The 14,559-nt window shown below is 43.4% G+C and overlaps 1 protein-coding gene across 2 annotated transcripts in view; it reads right to left on the reverse strand.

Moving 5' to 3' along the window:
- Positions 1-11,587, reverse strand: part of PLCB2 (phospholipase C beta 2) — a 47,543-nt gene extending 35,956 nt beyond the window's left edge. The window contains exons 1-3 of one of the 2 annotated variants that reach the window (XM_085307345.1): positions 11,157-11,587; positions 7,262-7,339; positions 3,664-3,732 (exon numbers count right to left, since the gene is read on the reverse strand). In XM_085307345.1, coding sequence (XP_085163471.1) covers positions 3,664-3,732; positions 7,262-7,339; positions 11,157-11,240 — 231 coding nt within the window. In that variant the 5' untranslated portion in view covers positions 11,241-11,587. The remainder of the gene's footprint in view (positions 1-3,663; positions 3,733-7,261; positions 7,340-11,156) is intronic. The other variant, XM_085307346.1, reaches the window with a different exon arrangement.
- Between the last annotated feature and the right edge of the window lie 2,972 nt (positions 11,588-14,559).

The raw sequence follows: 14,559 nt of genomic DNA on the forward strand, positions 1-14,559 counted from the left end.
TCAAGAAAAAAAAATGTAGAACATTCTGAGTAGCTCTCAAAGAAAATAAAATGAGGAGGTGAGAAGGAGAAACCTGCTAATGCACAGAAGAGTTCATGTGAGGACTCTAGCAATCTGCGTTCATGAGTATGGGCTCATATCACCAGCAGATGAGGGCTCAGGAGGGAGGACAAGAACAGAGCAGATGCTCTTTGCTGGAAGAGAACAAGGCTATCTCTCATCTCCAGGCAAGTTCAGTTCCAGGAATCATTTCCTTCTGGGGCAAATAGCAGAGTGGCCCTTCTCACTTGGAGGTGGCTCCTATTGCTGCCAGCTCTTAGCTACTTGTCCCTTCTCCCTTGCCAGACTTTCATCCAATGGGTACTATTGGCTGACTATATCTACTCTCTAAGCATTATGCGTATGCAGGAAGGAGGTGCCACCACTCCCTGCCTCTCAGTTTGCAAGGACAATACGGTGGCCTGTACTGGTGAAGGAGTGCATACCACAGTAGCTCCTTTCAGAAGTGGTTTTCCGCATGGGTACTTCAGTGTTACTTTTTGCTGTGCCCAGAGAGGCTACAAAAAAAATCCCAGCTCTCTTCCTTACCACTAGCAGTGGGAGAATGGTAATGTACTTGGAGAAAGCAGGTAACTCCCCACATCCACGCTACAAACAGCCATTCGCAAATAACCCACTTCACCTCCATTACTTTGAAAAGCTCAGTGCATGTTTGGAGGTCACGGAGCCGAAATTACAGYCAAAAAGTGCACAGAGCCTCAAAGAGCAAAGCAAAAGCATAGATTTCCTCAGTAAAGCACTCTCCTTCCTTGTAAATTCCTTCAGTTACAATCCAGTATGAAAAAGAAATCACAAGTTTTGCCACACAGAGGTTGTGGATTTCCTATAATTGCTGTCACTTACGAGAGAGAAGAGGGGAAAAGGATATCTGATTTGTTATTGATACTATCATAAACTCTTCTGACAGATGTGATCTTGCTCTCCTTGCCTTAAATGTCATTCATTAGTCCTTTTCCTCTACTTCTGGTCAATGAAACAAGTAACAATTACATTTCAGCAATTACATCCCACAACAGTTCAAAGCCCTTATTTTCTAATACGGCAGTCTTTTTCACTCTTCCTCCCTTCATCTCCAATAGATTTTTCTGTGTTTGTTTGCTTTGTCACACCAGTTTTTCACATTTATACCTTCCTGCAATTATGCACCAGACCTGGCTGCCATATCTGGAAAGTGTGGTGATTCATGTTAAGAACTTCTCATTGCTTTCTGCATTCTTTGAGCACTTCCAAATTCTGTTCTTAGGAAAGCCAACTGAATACACAACTAATATCTTCAAACAAGCTCTGCATAAGCATTCAGGACAGTACAGCTATATGTAAACAGGAAGTTTCCAGGACTGGATGACACATTTCTCCCACCATTTTGGTTCAACATGCATTTTAGTGTCCAACTAAGACTCTCCAACATCCCATAAGATAAAGATAGAGAAGTAGCCAGCTCAGTGCATGTTACTGCATGTTGTCATAGAAATGCCAGAAAATCTCCTGAAATTAAAAGGAGACTGTTACGTTAAATGAGTTTCCATAAGTAACATGCACAATTCAAAGCATTTGAGGATTTTCACAGTAGAGGTTGTCATGGCACATATTACATATTGAAAACACTTAATAAATTATCTAGTGCTTTGACCTTTGTTTCTTTGTTTATAAAGTTGAATTGTTGCACTTCCCAGGACTGTAAAATACTGTCTCTGTCCTATTACAATGGCTAGAATGTAACAACTATATCAGCTCAGCCAAAAATTCATCTAAGTGCCAGGGGAAGAGTAAAAGGGTAAATGAAAGGATACCTCCCTGACTTTCCTGACACATTTCTGCATCTTCCAGCAATTTATGCCTCAGCAACTTCCTAAATCAGAGGCATATCTGGTATTTAATAACCTCTAATTAGCATTTCCTTCTAGACCTATAATTTTTTTAAACTCACGTATGTTTTCACCACTTGTGCAGCAAAGCGTCCCACAGCACAATGACATAATGTGTGAAACAGCACCTCCTTTTCCTAATGCTGAACCTGCCTCTGGAAAATTCCACTTGATGCTTAGTTCTCACACTGGAATAAACACTGAGCAAATGCTTTGTGTTCACCTCTTCCATTCAGCTCCAAATTTTACAGCACTCCAACATATTCCCCCCCACCATCCTCACCTTTTTTTTGACAGACTTCAGTCCCTGTCTATTCAGATGCTTTTAATTCAGAAGCCATTTCATACTTCTAWTACTCTTGCTGTCCTTCTCTACATTTTCCAATTCCTCTTTATCTCATTTGAGTGAGGGATACCAGAAATGCTTAGAAATATGGATGCATTAAGGATTTACACAACAGCATAATGGTATTTCCTAATTCTTTCCTCATAATTCCTAACATAATTTACATCTTTGAGCAAATACTATTGAACACAGATTTGATGTTTTCACAATTTATCATAACTCATGATCTTGTTTTTGAGTAGTAATGGTCAGCTCAAGAGCCTGTTGTTACAGAAGGTTAAGACTGTTTTTTCTCTGTGTGCATTGCTTGATGCTTATCTGTACTGAATTTTATCTCCTATGTGATCATCCAGTCAGTCAGTAATATAGACAGTCTGCAGATCAGTCCTCATTTTATTACCCTAAATGTCTCGGTACTATTGGCAAACTTTGTCATGCCACTAGTCACTGCTTTTGTGGATCATATATGAATATATTGTACATTACAGATCTTTCTGGGACTCAAAGAGCTCTAAACAGACATTTTCACAGTGATATTAGGAAAACAGCCACACTTCTTACTCAAAGAGTCTGCTCAAGTCTCTCAGTATATATTGCAAAATCTTCCTCTTAAATTAGATTGAGAACCACCTGTGTTGTTATATGGAGCCATTATTTTTACTCCATTATTTTCTTTTTTTTCCCTTTTCCTATTTGTTTTATTTCAATTTTCTGCTTGGCTTTGTCATAGATGAAAAAGTTAAAATAACAGGATAAAGTCATAGCATGAATAACTTTGCTACAGAAAGCTTAAATTATAACTGAAACCAAAAATCAAAGACACAATCATGTGCTTCTCTTCAGTCTCCTACCCAACAAGCATACAATTGAAACKTACTTGAAAAATAAAAGAAAAATTTTAACACTACTTTTTCTTGAAACTACATATTCTTCCCTTTAAAGAGGAATAAAAAGCACTTTGGGTTTGAATCTCTCTGTATCTACAGCTTTGTAGCTGCCTTGACTCAGCCAGTGCATCTTTGCGTAAGGGAGAAGCTCTGGTGACTCAGGACAGAAACATCACGAGTCTCCTGCAGGACTTCCCATGTAGCTCAGTGGCTTTATTCTTGGCTTGGTCTTTACATTCAGCCAGACACATGGCAGAGGAGAGAACACTGCTGCTGCGCACAGCAGAAAACGACTCTCTTCTGGCATGCTCTTTGAAGTTGAGCTGTTGTTTTCCCAGCTTTCTGACATATCCTTTCAAACAAGCTCATATACCACAGTCTGGAACTATGTTTCTTTAGGGTGCCTAGAGGAACCCTGGGGAACCTGCCTCAGCCTATGCCAAAGCCCTGGGCAGGCTTGCCTTCCCTGTGCAAACCCCTGGCAGAAACARAGTCATACACTTACCTTGGGGATTTTGGCAAATCTCCCTACTCGAGTATCTCGGATGCTGGTTATATCCAAAATTTCCATTTCCTACAATAGAATAAGGACAAGGAAGATGAAGGCACAGAAAGAAGGAAAGACAAGACCATTACAGGATCTCTATAAGCTACAAAGCAGGTCTTATCCAGAGCTCTTTACTGGAGAAGAGCTCTCCCATCAGGAACAATGTAGGCAGAGAAACAGTAGATACTGACATGCTAAGCTGGGAGGCTGGAGAATGTGCAGGAGGCACTGGTCTGCAGCTCCATCCTCTTCAGAGTGAGTCCAGAGGCCCACTGCAGATTACTGGGGCTCTGACATATGGGCTGAAACATAGCTCCTGCCTAGTCAGAGTAGGCCCCGGTTTTCCTAAATTTTCACTGTCAACATCCAGGCTTCTCTAACCTAGGGGCTTCTCTGGCCTCAGTGCAGTAACACTACTTGGACTATTTGCTTATGGGAGAGGCTCAAAGCTTGAGCTGGCTCAGAGATGCAGGCAGAAACAGAGGCAGCAGAGCTTAAACAACAATTTTGCCAACCATTGGCAAGGAGGGAATGAGGACATGACCACACCTGTACCTTCACTTCAGGGCAGGTACAAATCTGCAGGATGAAGATACTAAATCAAGGCTGAGTAAATAAAATTCAATAAAACAAATCAAGTTATCCTTGAAATKAAAATCGATAATCTTCAGGAAGACCAAGCAGAACATGAAACACTCCATAAGCACTGCCAAGGGAGGGTACATCTCTGGAATTAGCCACATGCCCATCCTACTCCATCCCTTTTGGTTCAACTAATGGAAATATGTAGTGCAGAAAAAGCCTGCACAAAGATTTAATACATGAATGAGCACAGTCTTTCCTACACTACTACTATATCCTCTCACTTCTGTACCAGAGTCAGAAGTTACTTGCTAGACATGGAAGCCCTAACAGGAGATGGAGTGTGTGACTTGCACAGACTTGTCTGTATGGGGAAACTCTAGTTCAGTAACAGCCCATATGTTAAAGCAATCCAGAGTCTCTTGTCAAGAGTGTTCTGAGCCTTTCTTTCATCTCTACATGTTCAACACAGAGCAACTGAGCTGGAAGAYGAGCAGGAACATCTCCATCTGGGTCACTCCCAGCAGACTTTCACCTAATCTGTTCTGAAGCTATTCCCATAGAGGAGATTCCAGGCTTCCCTAAGCAACTCACTCTGCAGCCTCACTGACCTTACTACTGGCTACTTGTGATATTTATTTTGTCTGTTTTTTTAATATCCAGCCTGAACTTCCTTCCTCTCTTACTAATCTGCCTGCTCACCATGGACCTGGAGAACAAATCATACCTGTTGCAGCAGATAATATAGTTTTCCAGGATCACAATAAAAAAAAATGTGGATACTGTATCTTCTGTCTGTATCCCCATATACTTGTCAAGTGGGATAGAAATGTTGCTTTTAATCTCACTCCTTTCCAAGTCCCTAGTGCAAAAGTGGCACAGTAGTCTGCTTCTCTGTCTCTCTCTCTCTGACTCCTGCCTGTGTCCCCTCTTCTCTCTTCTTCCTCTTCCCCTTCTACCTTCTCTCTCTCTCACACTCTCTGTATGCCCCCTCTTTCTCTTCTCTCTCTCCCTCTTCTCTATCTCTTTTCATCTCCCTCTCTTCTTTCTTCTCTGTCCGCCCCTTTCTCTACCCCTTCCTTGTGTTCCTCTCTCTTCTCTCTTCCTCTCTGTTTCCTCTCTCCTCTCTTTCTCTGTCCTTCCCTCTCTCTTCTCTCTCCTGCCTTCCTCTCCCCGTGTCTCCCCTTCCCTCTTCTCTCTCCCTCTCCTCTCTTTCCTCTTGCTTCTCTCTTTTCTCCTTCCCTCTTTCTCTCTCCCCATCCCTCCATCTCTCTCTCTCTTTCTCTCTCTCTCTCCCTTCTCCTGGTGTCCCCCTCTCTTGTTCTCTCACTGTCCATGACAAGCAGATCTCAAGAAGAGCCAGCCACAGAAGGCTRATAAGCCACATGAATTCAAAGCCACATGAATTCAACATCTATCTAACTATCGATCATACTACCCTATAATACATATGTGTAAGCTTGTCTCTTGTTCCGGTAACTGTGCACAAGACTTTCACCAGCTCCCTCTGGCAACCCTCCTTTGTCCATCATCTTTGACAACTCATACACTGCCTGCAAATTCCTTCAGAGAGTAGGAAAGRTGCCAGACAAATGCTTCCCCAAAGAGTAAAATAGGTAGTTGCTCCACTGTGGCTTTCAGATTGGTTTACAGTTTATTTTAGGTGCTAACCAATGGCATTTCCCAACAAAATGAGACATCAGCTCTGGGTTTCTTAATCTCAGCAGTGCTTCCTTATCACTGCCCCTTTCCTGAGTAATTAAATCCCTCACAACAATAACACAGTGAAATGTCTCACTTTTGAGGGGCCATGACAGTTTCCCAGCCCCATGTCTGTACACCTGCTCCAGAGCTACCTTTCATCCTGCTGTCTGGCTGAAGCCCTTACAGCTCCACTTTTACCACCAGGAGCAGCCTTTGAAAGGGAGCATGAGAGGGACAGAGACAGCTGAAAGGAAAGTGCATCTTCTAGAGGGATGTGACACTCCCCAACATTGCAGCACCATACTCTCAGAGGATACAGCTATGTAGCTGTGCCTTATCGCAGCTGGCACTTTGGCACAAAGTTCCAAGGAAGTAGACCTCACCAAAAAGCATCAGGTCTCTTGGCCAGGGTGCTGTGCAGGACTGTTGTCTGTATCTTTTTATCTACCATGCCTCTTCAGCATGTAGGTCACAAGGAGGAAGTAGAGCTGAACCACAGCTCTACTCTGGAAAGCAGAAGTAAGCTCAGCCTTCCACCTCCAGACAGCCAGAACTCTCCACCCCTCACTACTACTCAGAAGTGAGGAACTGAATTTTCTTTCCTAAATTTATTCCCTCTCACTTTCCTCCAGCATCAAAGAAAGGAACCAGCATCCTGTGCTTTACCTTGACAGTATGTGCATACAGCACCTTGGCCTTAGAGGAGCAAAATCATCTCCATACCTGATGTAGTCTCTACATCACTTCCTTCATTATTTTTTTCAATCTCTAAAGCTCCATCAGGTCAGTTAATTACAGCACAGACCACACATAAGGCACACGTTAGCTGAAGGTGCATATATCTAACTGCATGTCTTGCAACTGGACTTCTTTCTTCACCAACTTCACCATTACACACTTGGGATAATCCTTTAGCATGCTGGGATCAAACAGGGAAATCAAATCTACTTCTCCCTGTCAAGTTTTCTGAAGCACATCTAATGAACACCACAAGTATAAGACTGCTAGTGTCACCAGCACAAAAAAGCCACATTCATATGTCTAGCATGTTTGTAGCTTGATTTCCGGCTCTTTTCTGGAATTGTGAAGACAAACCTGTCATTGAATAAGCACTAGTCTCCCAGATGCTTTGCATGTAGTTTCCTGCTAAGGGGAATGAATGTGGTAGCTTGCTCTCTCAAATGCAGTATTCAAGCCCATGTGGTATTTTAATTCTTAACAAACTTGAACTGACAATTCAGAAACCAAGCCGTGAAATCTCGACACTTACCTTATTCTGATAGGTCCAGTATAAGTAAAAGCCCTTTGGATCTACCCGAAGAATCACAGGAGAAGCACTTGCTGTTTCCTGACAAAAAAAAAAAATAAATAAATAAAACGAGAAAGAAATAACTTATGTGACTTGGGTAATCCATCATGGGATGTAAGGTTTCCAATTCAAATGTAGTCTCATTCAGGGGAATCATCTGCAATTCGTGCAAATGGATTGGATGATTTCAATGCATCTCCAGAGTCATAGTGTGAGGATACGGAAGCAGATTGCTATCAAAGCCTGGGTCTCACCTATCTTTATACATTTAGCCAAAGCAAATCCTGGAATTTTCTATGCATTGAGCAGAGAGAAGAAAGTCCTTCTAGATGTGATTCAGCTGAATCATTTGAATTGCCCTCCAAGGCACCTACTTCCTTCTATGGGCACCAGAAGGAGCCTATGCCAAGCAGAGAGAGCACTCATCTGTGGCATCCACCATCTAGGTATCTGTATTCATACTAGTTATCTGGGCTCTCTTTAAAGTCAATGAAAGTCTGAAAATATAAACAGTTCTGGTCAGAAAGAGTTCGGGGGGGACGGACCATCTAAYACAACAGATGAATCTACCTGCAGAGATGATTCTTGAACTCCAAGGGCTAGTTCTACATAGACTACAAAAAGAACATATACAACCAGCTCCTATTTAAACTCTCACACTATAGGCACAAAGCTGGATGAAATACTTCAAGATCTCATACAACACAGAGGGGTCCCTCCAGATCGGAAGCAAGGCCATACACTACAAAGGAAACACAGGCTGCTGTGAAACTATATACCTAGTTATTCACCTGTGAATAACTAGGGCTGCTTCTGCATTTCTGGTTAAAGGCAACTTCACAGATATTTTCAAGACAACATCCATTCTCCTCTCGCATGCAAGCCTGTTCTAAAAAGTGACTTAGTGTGAGCTCTTTGGAGAAAAACATAATGAGGGCTTGGTGCCTCAGCTTGGGCCCAAACTCATTTAGTCAAGAAGACTCCTGAGTGTACTTAATATYTGCTGCTACAGAAAATATGCTCATAAGGACTATTGGCCATTTTTAGGAGGGCTTCAAGTCTTACTGCAAGATGAAATATCAAACTACTGCACTGAAACCTGTAAAGTGTATGGAAACTGTATTTGACATTTGGTCTTGGGCTCTTCAGTTTTCTGTTGAATTCATACTTCTCTGCAGTGTTGCTATATTCCCAGGAACTTCCATTTCCAGATTTAGTATTCTTCATGAGCAGTGACCACTACAGTAAGCTATCCCTGCCATAGTGTGTTGTATGTTCTCTTTTCACTTCCTTCTGCTTCCCTCATGCTGTCCTAGGTACAATGCTGATGTGTGCAGTGTCAGGCTTGTGACCTCAGAGCTCCCAGCTGACTATCTGAACACAGGGCTATGAGCCATGAAGTGCAAAAGAGGCGTTGTAGTACCACTGCTGAGCATTGCGCCACGTTTCTAGATAACCTTATCTTCCAGCAAGCAGCTTTTTTAAAAGTTGAGGCAGCAATAAGGGCCCCTGACCAGGGAAGCAGATAGCTATGGGGTGCAGGTAGGCCCTCACAGCAAGGGTGGCTCCTGGCAGCAAAGGAGATGGAGAATTCTACAGAGGACAGTCTGGCAGCCAAATAGTTTATTTCAGAACTAGCTTGGGAACACTTCCAAAACCTCAGGTAGTGGAATGTAGTAGCTGACCTTTTAAGTGAAACAGACACGTATGAATTTAGCTCTGTGCTGACTCTTAACCCTCTAAATATAAGTGAAAATATTTTATATCCTTTGAAGATTACGCCTTGGCCTGGCACAAGATGCCAGACCACATTAGAGTTTTACCAGACAACACTTGTTTTCCATCCTAGACTTGAACTTTACAGTGTGAGCAGAAAACTATCTGCTGTATAGCAGGATCTAACTTCAAGTCTGGATGGCAGCCCCAGCTGCTAATGGATGCTAAACAAGGCACAGCAGAGAGTTGGTCCTTTCTCAAAAACGTTGCAAGCTAACTTAGCAGAAAAGGTCAGAACAGTCCAGCCTATCAGATTCTATTGCACTCTCCTCTAGAGAAGATACTATAAATGCTGCACAAGATACAGGCACCAAAAAAAGATGTGCAACTTTGCTTTAGTCAGAAAAACTAGTGGGTGCAATAAAAGCTTCAGTCCAGCTCCAAACTGTACAGAGTGATGTAAAGAGCCAATCTGATCTACCTTCATTCCTTTGTCTGAACTACTTGTGGGAAAAGTACAAATCCATTATCAACAGCATGACCAGGTCATTTCAAAAAGTAAGTGAGACAAAAGAATTCCCAGGATTCATGACCTCCAAAGACCTTCTTTTATCCTCCCACTCCACTAGCAGTCCTACAGGCTAGAGCTCTTGTCATTTTCTTCTGCAGCCTCTCATAACCGTGGAGCAGGAAAGTATGAGGAGATGGAGCAATATGACCATAACATCCTACTCCTGAAGGTTTTCATTATTGTTGGAGGTCAAGTTTGTAAACTACTTAATAATTAGGAGCAACCCTTTCAGGAATGGTTACAAATCTGTTAGCCTTAGGCAAAAATCTATATAGGACTTGAACACTCTAATTCACACAATTTCAACATCAGCTAAACTCTCTAGACCCATAGAGTGGTTAACTTGATTCACCTTGGGTTTCAAGGAAACCTGAAAATCCTAGTAACCCCAGATGAACTACTTAAAGAAATAGCTTTAAGTTTTGGGGCAAGTGGTCTCAGTAGTCTGAGGCACAGAAAGTCAGCAGCAACTTTTTGAAAAGCCCAGCCTTTGCTTTGTTATTCTCAGAAACCAAATCCCTGTGCAAACTCAAAGAAGACACACCTGCATTCTGCAGGCAGCGGTCCCACTGGAAAGAAAGGAAAAGGTGCACTTTTCACTGAACCCTGGCCTCATATTCCTGCTTATTTAGGACAAGTGGAATTTCTGCACAGTGATATCGCAACTGTATTCATCAGCATCCTTCCTTTCTGTTAGTAGTATATTACCTTTTCATTTCTTAGTGATGCCAAAGGACTCCTGTTTATGCTGCCCATAAGTGAAATATCTCGTCTGCACACACTGTCTTGGGCCTTAAAACTCTATGCCAGTTCTACACCCTCGAAAGTAAGCACGATACTAATCCCTCCTCCACACACACACACATTACTGCTGGAGGCTCCTTCTAATTTGTCTTGTTTCCARTACAACATCGAATCCTTACATCTTGGTGTACAATCATAACCTGAGCTGCCCCCTGCTTTACCAACCTTCAAGCTCCTCCCAACAGCGTGCGCAGATCAAACTCAAGATGAGAGATGGGCAGCTGTCTCTCCCTTACCTTGGTGAGGGGGTACTGGCAGAAATCCCCTTTTACGTTCTTAGAAAGCGAGGAAGGGGACTATCAGATTGAAAAAGAGAGTTCCTAAATGAATTCTTTCTCTTCTCTTGTTCAACAGTTTCTTCCCCTCATAACAAAAGGCAAACATAGAAGGCAAACACAGCAGCCACGCCAAATCAAGTCCTTGTGCACAAAGCAGAATGGAGGAGAGAAACCCAGGGTCCTACATCAAGAAACTGCACACTGAACTGAGACTCCGTGGCACATTTCTGCATTTACTTCTAACCTCCACAGTAAAGAGAGGCACAGAAATCACACATGTGCTCCCTTGCTTTTAACCCTCTACTCTCCTGCTCCTCTCAATTCCCTCTCCCTCTCCAGATGTAACTGGTACAACACACATATTTAGAGTGCCCCATCCCCCACACTGAAAATATACTCCCAGCCTCCTCACAAACCCTGACCAAAATGTGAGGTCTTCCCTGCCACCATGCATGCACTCTAGTCCAGCAAAAAACCCAGTACTCACATCATCCCATTTGATGAAGCGCTCACCCTTGGATAGATACTCCTTCACCTCCGGGGGCTGCAAGATTGGGGTAAGCATCGACATTCTGTTCTGCAGATGTGCCCCTCAGCTACCAGAAGGAAGAGTAGTCGCACAGTTCGCTCCTCCTTGGCCCCGTCTTCTCTATCTCTGCTTCTCACATGGCAGGGCTCTCTGCCATTGCCACTGTTGGCATCAGAAAGCAAACAGCCTCATATCCCAGCCAAATTTAGGAGGGGCAGGGACAGGCAGGAGAGGACGGACAGATCTGCATTGTAAATCAACTGCTCTCCAAACAAGCAAGAGAAGCTCAGTCCAAGGTCACCTAGAGGAAAGCTTGCGATGGGCAGAGATGCCCGTGTGAGCACACATGTGTGCACACCCTTTCTCCAGGGGGGACCTACTACTCAGAGTTGTACTTGTGAAGTGCACAGTTCTAGCACTTCCGCAACTGAACTTCCTTAAATGTTCTCTTTGACGAAGTGCAGACATTGCCAGCCAACATTCAAACTATTTCAGCAGATGTGGTTACAGAACAGCTGAGAGTCTGGCTACAAGCAGACTGCCCCCTTCATGCAATGGGCCAAATATCATGTAAAGTAAATGTGATCTTTGATCTGTACAGACTCCATTTGTGGGGCCCCTTGCTGCACCGTCCACTGTTTAATAGATTTCTTCTCAGATGGCACCTGCAAAGAAAGGCAACATCACCCTATTATGTGGCTAAGATATGAGGCACAAAGGACGTTAAAGAACAAGTTCCAAGGTATCTGCAGCTGAATCAGGTATCAGCCCTAGGTAAGACAGTTTCTCTGCAGCTGCTTTATCTGTTAGGATCTCCGACTTTCCTTTAGAGGTAAATTACAAATAACTCAGGTCTATCCTTTAGGATTGTCTGTCTTCACCAAACATTCATCACCACTATAGTTGATACTGATTTGTAGCTGGCAGGATGTGAATTGTAAATATCCACAATTCTCTCACAAAAGGCTGAGAGAAGAATCTAGTAAGTCTTCTAGCTAAGTTTGCCCCTAGAATTGAGGCATGTAAGATTCATGATTCTGCCAAACTAAATACAGAGACAGAGATGTGGCTTTTCCCCATTGTGTTATGGGTTCTTTTGAAGTTTGACCCCAAAGTGAGACTGATAGCAGTGCAGACAGAAATTACACGGACAGATGAAACAAAACACTCATAAGAGCACCCAGGAATCACAATATTGTCCAACCTTCATCTGGGTCTACTGTGGACACTCTGCAAACACAGAATGAGAGAGATCTGTAAGGAAGGGAGTCTTATGATGAAGCTGTAGGGAAGCATCAGAAAATAGAATAGCCAAAAGGCAAACAGAGCAAAAACAAGTCACCACTCTAGAACTTGGAGCAAAAGGATTATGTGTGGGGAAAAGGAGAAAAGGAATTTCTGCTGACAAAAGAATACTTGCTAAATGAAAGGAAAGGGGCTTATGCAAAGGATGGAAATAGGAAAAGTTGATTTTATCAAAGGCCACAGCCCCACAGCTACCCAGAAGTGGAGACAGCTGCATTGCACTTGCTATGATAGAATTTCCATCCACTTGGTGGGATTTTGCCCTATTTCTCTTCCATGAAAATCATAGAAGTCATGGCATTCTCAAAATCATATCAATCACCATGAGAATGACTCAGGACAGCCATTCTCCATGAGGGACAGGATTGTAAAAGGAAGTAAATATTATGTGAGAACAGTGGATGTAAACAGCTCCCACTGCAGAAAAGAGCCTACTGCATGGTTTCATTGCTCCCTTCCCAACTCTGACTTACCTTCTCTGAAAATGAGGCCAGCACTTTAAAGCAGATCGAATAGCATGGGGAAAGATGAATGAAGGAATCCTAAGGGCATTCTCAAATGTCATTGGCATTGAAGCTATGGAGGGACACTAAGTAGACCTGTAGCAAGTACTCTAGTTGAAAAAAGCAAGATGGCAGCAATTATTAGACAGGCTCTAGCTGCAGAAACAGGACACTGAACAAAGCTAATAACCTTTCCACTTTCCTCTCGCCATAGAATCGTCATAGAATCATAGAACCAGTAAGGTTGGAAGGGACCTCTGGAGATCATCTAGTCCAACCTCCCTGCTTAGCAGGGTCACGTACAACATGTTAGACAGGGTTGCATCCAGGCAGGCCTTGAATATCTCCAGAGAAGGAGACTCCACAACCTCTCTGGGCMACTTGTTTGAGTGCTCTGTCACTCTCACAGTGAAGAAATTCCTCCTCACATTCAGGCGGAACTTCCTGTGGTTCAATTTCTGCCCATTGCCTCTTGTCCTGTCACATGGGACAACTGAAAAGAGTTTGTTCCTGTCCCCCTGACACYCTCCCTTCTGGTACTTATACAYGTTGATAAGATCCCCCCTCAGTCTTCTCTTCCCCAGGCTAAACAGGCCCAGCTCTCACAGCCRTTCCTCAGAGGGTAGGTGCTCCAGCCCTCTGATCATCTTCGCAGCCCTCTGCTGGACTCTTTCCAGTAGCTCCGTGTCTCTCTTGTACTCAGGAGCCCAGAACTGGACGCAGGACTCGAGATGAGGCCTCACCAGGGCTGAGTAGAGGGGCAGGATCACCTCCCTTGACCTGCTGGCATCACTCTTCCTAACGCACCCCAGGATACCATTGGCCCTCTTGGCCACAAGGGCACCTTGTTGGCTCATGGTAAACTTGTCATCCACCAGCACTCCCAGGTCCTTCTCTGCAGAGCTGCTCTCCAGCAGCTCAGCCCCCAGCCTGTACTGGTGCCTAGGGTTCCAGATCCTTTCTGCAAGATTTGAGCAGTTTCGGGTCTGCTTTAACTTAGGGAGCAGCTAAGAAAAGGATAAGGAGCATTTATCCTACTGAGAAGTGTGGCAGTTCTTTTATCCTCTGCTACACAGGTAAAGTGCTAAAGGAAGGCCTTGGAGATCACAGATGTGAAGAAGTGAAAGGTGGKATGTGCTTAGTCATCTGGTACCCTCAAAAGTAGATGGGCTGCAGGTGAGACCAGGCAACTGCAACTACTGATTCCAGTAGCCCATTTTGTATTTTCCACAGTTATCATTATCACTTATGAGGAAGGTCTGCTTCCTGCAAGAACCTTGGGCTCACAGAAGGGCTACTTCTATCCTGTATTCCCTCAGATCTGGAAATTCATCAGTTTTCTCTGTCTCATCAGTGTACCCAAAATATAGCAAGAACTCTGCCACAGCTTTACCTGCCTGCCTCTTATGGTCAGCTTTTCTTGAGAAACAAAATAATAAAAACAATAATCACTTTCCCCCCATAGAAGATAAGTGACCAAATTAGCAGCTTTTCTAAGTGGCTACACGGCACTGCACAATGCCAATTGCTAAGATCCCTTCTTGTATAAAGAC

Source organism: Rhea americana, unplaced genomic scaffold, assembly GCF_003343005.1.
Source record: "Rhea americana isolate MKP2758 unplaced genomic scaffold, rheAme1 scaffold_257, whole genome shotgun sequence".
Lineage (NCBI taxonomy): Eukaryota > Metazoa > Chordata > Aves > Rheiformes > Rheidae > Rhea > Rhea americana.